The sequence below is a fragment of the Otolemur garnettii genome, unplaced genomic scaffold (genome assembly GCF_000181295.1).
Source record: "Otolemur garnettii isolate 467f Iridium unplaced genomic scaffold, OtoGar3 scaffold00069, whole genome shotgun sequence".
NCBI classification, from domain to species: Eukaryota; Metazoa; Chordata; class Mammalia; order Primates; family Galagidae; genus Otolemur; species Otolemur garnettii.
The window spans coordinates 3,717,253-3,730,035 of record NW_003852464.1 but is presented as its reverse complement, the minus strand read 5'-3'; the positions used below and the strand labels follow the sequence as shown (position 1 = coordinate 3,730,035).

Sequence of the window (12,783 nt, the reverse complement as noted above, 5' to 3'; positions counted from 1 at the left end):
CCAAATGTACAAAAATCATTTTAAAAAAACAGGATCGGAGGTGCACATTGAAATACATACATATTTTGGTTTATTGAATGCAATGACTTGATACATCAGAGGTAGCGGCTAAATCCTGAAATCCTGTCCAAATATTGGCCTAATCTATTAGTTTGTGGTGCCCTGCTTTGAAGCAGGACGTTAGCTCCTACTCAAACCAGAATATCCATTTGCAATGACTAAGAGTGAGCGTCAGGGACTCCCTGAAGCCTGGTTTCTCTCCGCACTTACTCAGCTATTTGGGACTAAACACACACTGGTTTTCCTGGCTAGTAAACAGCGTTTCCCGAAGAGCTGAACTCACGCAAGCTGTCGCTCTGCTCCCTGGGGCTTCTTCCTATTTCAAGGTGCAGGGCCGGGTCCCTGTCTGCAGCCCGAGTCCAGCCCTTAGTTAGTTTGCGTTGTTGCCAAGGCAACTGGCCAGCCCAACAAAGCCACCGCGGTGGCGCGGGCGCGCGAAGTCCCGGGGCTGCCGAGCCATCTCCGCCGCGCGTCACATTTCCTCGGGACGTTCCCGGTGACCTCCTGGGTCTTCGGGTGATTTGCACGTTACTTCGCGCGTGGCGGTCTCTCTGTGTGAGGGTGATAAGGAGGAAGCCGGCAATTCTGATGGGCCCGACGACTTTATCCGGATGCCACTTCTGGTCTCTGCTACACGGACAGGATGAACGCGTTTTCCCTCCCTCACGGCCTTTCCCTCCCTCTAGCCTCTCCACCTCTCTCTCTCTCTCTCTCTCTCTCTCTCTCATGCGCTCTCTCCTCCCCTTCTTCCTTCTCAGGCAGGCAGTAGCCTTCTTAATGTAGTTTAATGGCTTTGCAAAGAAAGCCAGTCACAGGAGCGCTTCTCAGTGGCTGTGGTCGGACCATGACCTAGCTGACCATGAACTTGGAAGGGCTTGAAATGATAGCAGTTCTGATCGTCATTGTCCTTTTTGTTAAATTATTGGAACAGTTTGGGCTGATTGAAGCAGGTTTAGAAGGTAAGGGAGTGCTTTTCAGTGACTTCTAAAAATTCTCTTGTGTTGCAATGACAATTTCTTGGGCAAATGTAAGAGGCACCTGAGATGAGATCCGAGAAACGTTACTCTGGGGTGGACAGGCGGAAAGGCAGGTTTTTCAGGGAAGGAAAGATTAATAAAATAAACTTTCTGCAAGTTGCGGTGATGTGTTCACTGCCAAAGAATGTTTAAACTGTGAGAAACACTTGGAATCAAAATGTCAGGACCAAAACTGAAGAAATCAAGGATTTTTAATGGACATGTTTGGTTATCGTGACAGTATTTAGTCCCTGTGATGTTGAGTTATTTTATCTAATGTCCCCTTCATTGTATCAGCAGATTTGATGTGACTGTGTCGTGAGGTACACTTGTGTCTTGCTATGCAAATGCATTCATCAAATAGAAATAGATCTACATTTATAATTTCTTTTGGTTTAAGATTGGAGGCTAATAATGACAAGCTTTTCATACGGCTGTCATTTTAGAGAACTGTTTATAATGTTACCTATTTTACATAACGAGAGAGAGTCTAAGGAGAAAAGAGTCTCCAACTCATGACAGACTTTGACGTGTATTCCAAATAATCCACTGTTTTCAAGTGTTGCTGTTTACATTCATTAGATGTCCATTGTCCTAGTCTCCTTAACAGTCATCTCTTTCTTTAAAAGAACAAGGTGTATGCCCTTGCCTGTACCTTTTCTTGAATTCATTGTTTCTCTGAAAATTTGAGTAAATTCAGATTATTCTTTTCTTACTGCTGGAGATGTATTTGGGAGTGTGTTTGCAAGCAGCCCATCGTGGTATCTGTAAAGTTGGCATAGCAATTTTCAAAAGCATCTCTGGGTGATGTTTGACGTAGTTATGTTTGATTGTGCTTCTTGCTTCACATTTTAATCTTCAGTAAAAATGAAAATACAGCATCGATGTGTTTACATCCACCACTTCTCTTGTCCTTTAGAGAGTGGCTGCCACAAGGTGACATAAATAAGATTGCATGTACAAATAGCAAACGTCAAATTAAACTAAGTGTGTCACTCTGATGTAGGTTACCAGAAACCTACATTTACAATTCTCATTGGGGCTGGGGGGGATGGGGGAGGGGGGTGGTGGAAAGCTGTGTTTATTGGTTTAATTTTAAGGTAAGTTTGCAGAATGCTTTTGGCAGCCCTCTCTGTGGGATAATCTCTGTAGGATAAATTCACCATTCTGGAAGTGGTCACTGCTCCTGAAAATGGACTTTATTCTGTACCTTGTCATAAAACCACTAAGTTCATGTGGCTTTTCTGTTCATTGGTGTGTGATATTTTTCCCTGGGAAATGTGAATGGGACGCCCCTTTTTCATGTACTGGTTTTTATTCTGAGACTGACAGTGAGGTGGAATCATATCAGGAATCCTAGCTCTGTCTTATTTGATGGATGGTGTGTAGTCATTCTTTAAACTCTTAAGTTGGGGGCTTCTCTTCTGGATTTAGGGATGCCCCCCACTCCAGTATTGACTGTGCTTCCTTCTTTACTCTCACATACAAGAATGTGTGTGTCTTTCTTGCCAGGGCTGCTAACCTTTATGACAGTATTTATTGTTATTTCCCCTAATTATTTCTATTCTAAACTGGACTGATTTGTGTGAACAATCTCCTTTCCATATTTTATATTTTTTTTCTAATGTCAGCATTTTACAGCCAAGACGGAACTAATACTGTAGAGAAAATGTCCTCTGTTGGAAACGTCAATAAAAGTCCATGCCTCATTTCTGTTGTCTGTAGGAAGTAATTTTAAATGGGAAAATGTTGAAAAGCACATTAAGGCAGAATTACATTGATTGTGGCGAAGTTGACAGAAAGCATTGGTGCTTTCCATACTGACGTATGTGGACAACTTCTCCCCAATGTGAAGCCTAGAGTAAGGAGCCCACTAAGACAAAATTGAAGTAGGTTGCATAGTTACTTGTTGGGGACAGAAAATCAATGAATAAACTAATACATGTCATTGACTATACCTTCTATCTATAGATAGGAATGTGAACATTCTCGAGTTACAGGCCAACTTTAGTTAACAAACAGGATAAACAATATTTAACAGCAAAGTAGCATCTTAGCAAATTTACTGAAAATTTCTTTTAAAAAAAGAAAGAGAACCCTGATGCTCGTTTCATTCAGATTTGTGTTCCTATTCTGACTTCTCTTCCTCCCCTACCACTTTCCATATCTACAGGGAGGAGATGATAATTTATTTCACCTTTCTTGTTTCTGTCTGTTCAAATGTCCTAGTCAATGTTTTTGAGTATGAAGTAAAAAAAGTTGAACCGAGATGAAAGCCTTGTGAGTGCGACTGTGAACTCCTTTCTGAAATGATTAAACCTTTTCATCTAACCTTATGACTCTTTTGCAGTGGAGGCATCGTTCAGTGCGTAGATTTTCTTTGTTGTATTATATTTACAATGTTCATTCCTACCTGAAGGTTACATGAAATATTATGTTTGCAGAATGGGGCTATTATTTTCCTTTTAATATGTATAGAATAAATGTGCTTCAAAATAAATTGGTAATATAAAAGTCTAAACAATTTGTATCTGCTTGTCTTTGAATGCTTTGAGTTCCCATTTTGTGCAGATGACTGGGGATTGGGTCCTTGAATATCCTGGGTCCTTCTATGGTAGTCTCTGTGTGAAATGCAAAAAATATGGAATGCTATACATAGACTCATGCCATATATTTATAAACTAAGAGTTTTGGGGGGGGAAGTTGCAGTTTTTGGCCAGGGCCAGGTTTGAACCCACCACTTCCGGTATATGGGATCAGCGCCCTGCTCCTTGAGCCACAGGCACCACCCTGAACTAAGAGTTATATTTAGCAAGGGATATTCTTTCACTTGAGAAAATAGAACACTAGGAGGGTCAAAGATTCTTACATCTCCTCTGCCACTCTCTCACTTTCTAATCTTGGATAAGTCCTTTTACCTCTCTTTTTGTCTACAGGGAGAAATCTGGACCTGATAATCTCCATAGAACTTTCCATTCCAAAAATTTGATAAGTCTATCAGGCATTTAAAGTTTGGTAATTTATACAGCACACATCTTTTTTCATAAAGTAGATAGCAGTGGCCTACTTTGGAATTGATAGGCGGTGCCACTGTTGGACTAATCTTTCCTCCTCTTCCATAGTGGGATAATTCATCACACCTCAGAGTATTTCATTGTATTTCAAGAGAATAGAGAAATGTCCTTTCCTGTTGCCTCTAGAACTTGACATTTGGTGCTGCTATTTCAAGCATCCTTGTGAAATAGTTTTTCAAAACTTAGAATTCCAGTAACAAATAAGTACATCATACTATCATTTATAAACTTTCTTTGTAATTTAGTTAAACATCGGTAAGTTTTATTTTTAGGAAAAGAAACCTTAATGCCAAAGTCAACATATATGCAAATAAAGGTGTTAACCTGAGCAAAGGCTTGAGGACAACGCGCCAGGTCAGTGGCCAGTGTTTTAAATTCATAGACTTTCTCCACTCAGTAAGGACTCAGAGATGCTCCAGAGTTGTGCTGGTTTAGGACATCCCTAAAACCTCGTCCTAAATTGCCTGCATTTCAAGTATAAAAATGAAAGTAGTTTTCTGCTAACACATTCCAGGGAGAAACAGAATCAAAATTTTAATGACAAAGCTATTTTACTATTTCTATGTGCAATACCAGGCTATGAAAATATCTACTTTTCTTCCAAATATGTATTAAATTGTGCTGAAGTAGTTGCTGAATTAAAAAAATGTCCTCCTGCCAAACTTAGAGGAAGCAAAAATCTCACAAAAACCTATTAACACATAACTTTAAAATATCACTTTTATTAGCAATTGTCCTTGACAAAAGGTAAAAAGTTATCGACTGATAACTATAATCCTGACTTAGGATTTAATACTTAGAGTAAGTATTAAACTTTCTTTTCTGTTTGTTCATCTCACTTTACTTAGCAGATATATGTAATGCTATGATATAATCCTTCTCAACAGATCTGAATAGGTATTAGCTGTATACACAGATGGATTGCTAGAACCCGAGTGAGTAATTGTCCTGTACAGTTGGCAGAAGTGGGGAGGTGCCGAATCTTATCAACACATGGGACAACTGGAAAATACCACTGTGCTCCAGACTCTGGTACTTAATAAAGACTGAGGGGCTGAAGATGACGGGAAGGGCCTCTTATTTCCATGTCAAATATCTTAAATTAGATTCATAAAGCAGAGTTGTTGGTTTTTTGTTTTTGTTTGTTTTTTAATTCTCTGAGCATTTTCCTTGCCCAAATGCAATGCCATGCCACAGCTGATGGGTATTTGGAGTACCACAGAAGTCTGTCTAAATTGTAATATTTCAGAAGGATAAAAATAATAAATAGTGATCTTAGAAAATGTATATACAAAATCTTTCACATCAGCTAGGACTGGAATACAGGGAATACTTATACCCTTTATTTTTTTTTTTCTTTAGGTTCTCTTATAATGAATCTGTTAAGGAACAGATTGCAAGAACATTAATGTGTAAAAGGGATGATTGATAGGAGATTTGGTATGGTCAGAGATTAGACTCAGAGGATCTAACATTATTTTTCTTGGATTCTAATCACAGCTTCCCTTCTCATGAGTCATGTGACTTTAGATTATTATTTGATTGGCATAACCTTTATTTTCATCAATAAAATGAAATATTTATAAACAATATTAAATCTTGTTTTATTGAGGGTTACCTGTACACCATGCACATGGTGAACCCAGGAGAGCATGGTATGGTAAAGTAATGTCTTCTTTCGTCTTCACCATGGTCTTCTGAGTTAGATACTGTTTCTTCTTTACACATAAGAAAACTCAGACTTATAGGGGCTAATTTGGCTGAAGGTTACGTTCAACCAGTAAATCATAAAAATGGAATTCAAACACAGACTGTCAGACCTTTTCTGTAATTTTAAGATCTTAGTAAAAAATGATGGCAAAGCCTATGATGTTGTGAATAAATAGAGTAGGAAATGGCGCATCCATTAATGGCTTCCATAAGCTTTTCTTGAACATATTCTGCGTGGAAGTCACTCAGTCACTGGTGTTATTTAATAAGCATAAGCGTGTGCACTGTACTATTCTGAACACAATGTAAAGAATATTATAAAGGCCCTATGTTCTAAAATTACACAAAATCTTGTAAAGTATATGAACTGGTGTTAAGTTGCAGTCAGATCAAGTGTAGGCTTTAGTTGGGATCTGTAGTATAAATTGAAAAGAAAGTAGATATACATGTTCATTCTCAGAATGAGCCTGGTATCTATCTGGTTTGTCTTTGGGTGACGAGTGGGATTGTTGGAAACAGATGGGGCAGAGAAGGCTGGTGATTGTGGAGAAAGGGGAAAATTCAGCATAAGATGCTACTGTGAAAAGGGGAAACCTGGAATCCAGGAAGAGGGTTCTTGATGAAGGGGTCTGGGATGTGTGAGCTGGGTTGACTGGAGCACAGACAGTGGTTATACAGTGGTCCATATCAGAATAGGAGTTTGGAGTAAGTGCATCCTGCACTGACTTAGAGCTTAACACAAGCCCCAGCTGGGTTGTAAAGCTTGATCAGGTTGGTCATCAACTGAAAACACATACTCAGTCCTTTCAGCAGGTGTAGAGCAAGAAAGAACACAGATGGTTGCAGTTACAGAGCACAGAGCAGAGGGAGGAGAAAAAACCTTAACTTGGCTGAGAATCCATATAGGGCAAACTGGGTGAAAAAAGCGTTGTGTGTGGCAAGCCCTGGACTTGTCACTTCAACCATACAAAGTTGTAGGTGTTATTTCTGTTTTGCATATGGATACATTGGAGGTTCAGGGTGAGTAATAGCTTATTAAGGATCACAAAGGAAGAAGTGAAGAAATATAGATTAATTCCAATTATCTTCACAGTAGCACTGATGATCCATAGGGCTTTTATTATGATGACAGAAAAAAACCTATTTCAAAAGAGGATAGCATATAAATAGATGAATGAGTCATATACAATATAAACTTTGCTTACAGAATATTCCTATAGAAATAGAAAAGCCCTTTTGAAACAATCTGATGCAATTTTTTTTTCTTTCCTTCTAGTCCCATGTGCAGGTGATCATAAAACATAGCTATGATAATGAGCCAGGAAAATAATGAAGGGGGGAATTAGGGGACGATAACATCGATAATTCACATAATTGAAGTGCTGATGTCTCCAGGCTTGAAAGAACAGAAGATCATTGAGAAATAACCACTTCCCAGTTGATCATTTAGCAGGTGAAGAAACTGATTCCCAGAGAGGATAAAATGCCTTTCCAAACACCTTGTTATTAGTTGGGAACAAAATTTTTTCTGCAAAGAAAAATCCGACTGGTTATACTGACAAGATAAACTTCAAACACAACCTAAGTTTTTAAAAATACTTATTCAAATGGCAGCTCTCTTGTTAATTCTGCACATGCACCCAATATGAAAAAGGGGTGAAAATACAGTGGCCTTCTGGCCTCACTACGTTCTCGGAGGTAGGTGCTACTACACTGCACCATTGGCCTTAGGGACCTAGCCATGAACTGTTTTCTGCCTCTGTGACTTGTCTGAGTAGAGACTCTCTACTCAGACTCTCTACTTGTCTGGGTGGTAGAGACTCATTACCACCTGCTGTGTTCAGGGAGACCAGGGAGTTCTATATATGTACATGTATATATTCACTCTGTTGTATGTATATATATCCATGTGTATTTCACAAGGGCACTTATGCTAATTGTTTACACTTTTTATTATTAAAATCAGGAAGCTAAATCCCTTCCCTCCGTCACTGCATTCTCCCATGCTACTGTTTCTCACCCTTACCTCTGTTTGAATTTCACCACCACTCTCCAGGCTGTTGATGACAATTCTTTGAAAAGCATTTGAACAGGTTGAGAGACTGATCAGTGAGACAAACCTCGGGGCTGAAATTATATCATTGTGGGTTTCAGTTTTTATAGAAAAGCCGTAGAGCATAGATACTAAGGGTGCAGACTCTGAAGCCAAAATAATTGAGTTTAATAATAATGAAATCTCAGGTCTAGTATGTACAAGCTGTATGGCCCTAGGTGAGCACCCCAACTCTCTGTATTTCAGTTTTCTTGTCTTTTAAGTTGGAATACTCATATCACTTGCTCTCCTGTTTATTGGTGGATTGATATGCCTTGACATTTGTATGTGCTTAGAACCCTGTCTGGGATTATAAAAAATTATCTGTGCATTTTGCTATTGTGGCCGGGCATCACCATATTTCTATCCAAAGAAGGGGCGGCTACCACCCCATATCTGAAACAAAAAGTGATTCATTGCTCCCTAAACATGTGAGAACTGCGCTTGTAGGATGCAGTCAGTCCCTCATAAGACGACGCTGCTGATGGTGTATACAGGGTGTGAGGATTTCGGAAGCACGGCTACTAATGGGAAGCTGTCATTGATGGATTGGGTTGGATTTAAAACTGGTTCCGGTTGCGACTCACTACCATAATCAAAGAATAATCGTTCATTTCCTTTCTGGAAACCAGAGTCCAGGAACTTCTTCATGGTAAACAAAATTTAGTACTATTGATTGAGCAAGTCCCAAGTGCTGTCTTCTATTCCAGGCACTGGGGATCTGACATGCAATGGTAAATACAACAGAAGAAAATCTCCTTTGTGCAAGCTTATCTGATATGTGTTAAGCATTTAAAAACTATAAATGCTACAAAAATGTGCAGGAGACAGGAGAGCTGTAGTAGAATTCATTCATTCATTCATTAGCGAAATGCACGTGTTTTGCTATGCTTCATACATCGCGCTAAGCCCAGGACTGAACACCGTTGCAGTCTTTGTGTAATTTATACACTATTGGGGAAGCACAGTAAAAAAGAGAGGAATACTTGGAATATGTAACCTGAGATTTGATAGACTAGCACAAAACATGACAAGGGAACAGGAATAGGGTAGTCAGAGACAGCCTTTGTAAAGAAGTGATTTGTCTACAAATACTTTTAAAAAATGAATGCATGAGACATAGTAGAGTGTGACAAGAGGATTTCAGACAAAGGAACCACCAATACGAGCGCCTTGGGTTTGAAGTGTGCTTTGTGTATCCAGGGAGCCCAGGTAGATTGGTGTGCTTAGATCAGAGTGAACTAGCCAGGGGAGTGGGGAGAGGGGTGGAGGGAGAGCCAAGGTCATTCAGGCAGGGCCATTCCAAGGACTTTGAATCTTATTCTTTGTTACTGAGAAGCCACTGGAGGATTAGACTAGGAAGTCTCTATACCACCCCTGACTCTCATTTCCTTTATAGACCTGGATATGAGTTTCCTCAGCATACCTATCTACACTGACCTCTGTGTGATGTCTACTCCCGGACGTCTCTTTGCTTTGCCCCAGGCACCTAACAAGGCCTGGAGTCGGTACCTTTTGTCCAACTTCTTTTATCTGAAACAATTACCTGTACTGCCCATCGCTGATCTTTACCACGTGTCCAAGCTAAAAGTTTTTTTTTTTTTTTTTTTTTTGGTAAGCCAGTTCTACTCTTCTATCGACCACATGGGGTGAGGACATCAAGTTTTTGTTTCTTCTTAGCAGGCTGCCTCAACATCCTGGAACATGTGGCCCACTCTTAAGTGCATCTTTGGGAACAATGTGAATTATCTAAATATGACTTTACTAAAGAAAGAATTTGGAAAAGTCAAATAGTATTCTTTGATCACCTGCTTTAGTGATAGTATAAGACAGTGGAGGTGAGAAGGCCAATTTCATAAAAAGGAAGGCCGTGTAATTTTACTTTGAGTAGGTCCTCTACCCCGACATATCAGCTTCTAAGAGAAATACCCAAATTGGGCACATTCCAAATGGAGATAAGAATAGTACATTCATGTACTGAGTATTTGTACTAATACATATTTCTGGGACTAGAAAGAATCATAGAAACTGTTGTCCATCCTCCTCATTTTAGGAGTAAATTGAGGCCCAGGAAGGTTAATTGACTTCTTAGAAATCGCAATGCTATTTAGTTGGGATACTGTAATAACTACATCATCTATAATAAGCAGTCATTATATTCTAGGAGAGGAACTAATCAATTTGCATATTTATAGTATCTAGTTTTTGAAATATCCTGTAAGAATAATCTCATTAACCGCAATTACAGGAATTGTACAGCCTTATTTACATAAATATATATTGTGTACATTTCCCTTCACATGACGGTTTTCTAGTTTTATTGGTCTATCCCCAGGGAGATGATGGTGCACAGGCAGAAACACGGCTTCGGATGAAACTAATAGATACAACAAAGTGTGATGACACAGACTTGGTGAGGTTGGGAACAAAGTTTTGGTTCAATAGGAGGCTAAGGCTCAGTCTCCCCATTGAAGATCCTCAAGGAAGAAGACACAAAGTCAAATCCCCAAAGGCTGGTGCTGAAGCTTCCAGGAGGTATCAAAGGGATGAATATAGGCGCGGAGCCTCATGTGGGCAGATCACAGAGCTGGTGAACAAGAAGACGGCATCAATGCTGATAATACCAGCAACACTTAATGAGCACTTCGTTGAGCACATGCCAGCTACACTGGCCAAGATTCCCATGCATTATTCATGTTGGCAACAATTTTTATGAACTAGTTATCACTGAAAATTGAACGAAGGAGAAAGTACTTGTTGATGAAGTTTCTGTTGCTTGCCTAAGACTGTACGCCTAGAAGAGGCCAAGTGAGGACTCCAAAGCTAGCTGTCCTCCTAAAGAGTACGGATTTCCAAATATCATGCACCTGTCTCCTAAGTAGAGCTGGATCATGGTCAGAGGCAGAATTACCTTGCAGTAAATGAAGCTTAAGAGATAGAGCTGTTCAAGGGCACAAGCTTCTTCCCATTCCTATCCAAAGTAGATACTAAGTTCTGTGCCAAATTTTGTATATATGATTTTCTTATAGACCCCACTTCTCTAAATAATATATTCTTATAGACCCCACAAAAACAAGATTTGCTCCTGTTGTGATTTTAGGTCTTATTTTTGTCTTGCAGAATTATTACTACAATTTCGGTCTGGAGACAAAGGTAGCAGGCTGGACATGAAAGGCACAGCAGGGGTCTCCATGTCTCTCTTCCTATCTCTATGACCACCTAGATTCATGCCTGACACAGTAAGGCTGGGATAGCATGATATTACCAGGTCTTTCTGCCTGTAGGAGAAATGTAGTTCTGTGTCCCATGGAATTGCATAGAAACTCAGTTAAACTTGGGCCTCAGGGAAGGTCTCAGCGGCTGACTGGCAACATGGCTGAATGGACAGAGTGAGTTTCCCATCAAAAACATAGATTTGAATCCAAGATCCTTCACTTATAGGTTGATCTTGGGCATCTTAAGGCTCTTCAAGCCTTAGTTTACTCATCTATAAGTGGTCATTGTGAAGACTAATAATTCAATAGTGGCTGGCTCTATTAAAGTCCTTTATAAATATGCCCATTAAATTATTAGATACAGTGTGCAAAGCCAAGTAAGGCAAAACTGAGGCCGTGGGGCAAAGGTGAATGTCATCTGCTTGTTATTTACTATTTCTTTCCTATGTGGTTATCCAGCTGTGTGTTAGATCTGTAGCACCACCCTAGAAATGCCTGCGCTGATTTTTCTCTTCCTCTCCATTCAGGCTGGATGGAGTCCTCCATATTCATAAGTACTCATTCATTCATTGAACTTACATAGACATTGGTTCATTCGTAACAGGGAGGTGACCCATCATGCATAACAGGGAAGGGAAAAGCTTTGTGTCTGAATTCTTCCCCCTGTCTGAATTCTTCCTCTTCCTCAGTTTATGTGAGACAGTGATATAAAAAACATTAGTAGGATGAGGAGCAATGACTATTTTGAGAAGAGAGAAAACACAGCCTTATCAGAGCCTGGGGAAGTGAATTTACTGAACAAATGTGAGAAGACTGCCAAGCAGTCCTGAATGCCCATTTGAGATTTGTGGTCATAATCTTAAAAGGCTCTGACTCAAATAAAGTAGACTTTTTTTTTGGGCGGGGGAGGGGATATCTTACTGTAAGATCATTCTTAACATACATATTCAAAGAGAAGAGCAGAATGGGGAAAACAGCAAGGGTATTAGAGAGAATCTGTTTAGTTCAACCTCCAAGTCTGTAAAATAGACATAACAGCTCATATGATGTAGGAACAACCACAGAGAGTTGAAATTCAACAAGAGAGGATGGTCATTCCTCCAGTTGGGTGTTGAGCATAGCTGGGGAGTTAAAACTTCATTTCTCAGGGGTGTGGTGGCAATAGCATGCTGTCAATCAAATAATATACTTGCTCAGGGAGAACATTTAATAAAATGGTTGCAAAGACTAGTTTATTTGTTATAATAAAAATGATTATGAAGAGCAGTCTGCTCTTCAAGTAACAGATGAAGTCCTGAAAACTGAAAATTGTTAATATACTATACCTTTACAAATAGAGCAAAATTCAGATATACAGAGAGGACTTTTCTGCTTACATTTTGGGTTTCAAAAATGAAGATTTTTTAGCAGATATCTTTAATGGCTCTGCATTTATGCTTCTCTTGTGTCTGCAACTTTTAGCCAGCAATCTCTGATTAGGTCTTGGAAAGTTTAATCTCTAGTTGTTACAGATTGGATGTCCTGCCTTTGAAAATGTGTGTTCAGTAGTTATTCAAATCAGTGAAGAATATAGTTTTGTATGGGAATCTACACACACGCGGATGTGCACAGGTACA

At 39.5% G+C, this 12,783-nt stretch overlaps 1 protein-coding gene across 1 annotated transcript in view; it reads left to right on the top strand.

Moving 5' to 3' along the window:
- The first annotated feature begins 919 nt into the window (after window positions 1–919).
- Window positions 920–12,783, top strand: part of KCNIP4 (potassium voltage-gated channel interacting protein 4) — a 415,573-nt gene continuing 403,709 nt past the window's right edge. The window contains exon 1 of the mRNA XM_003793498.2: window positions 920–1,019. Within this exon, the coding sequence (XP_003793546.1) occupies window positions 920–1,019 (100 nt within the window). The remainder of the gene's footprint in view (window positions 1,020–12,783) is intronic.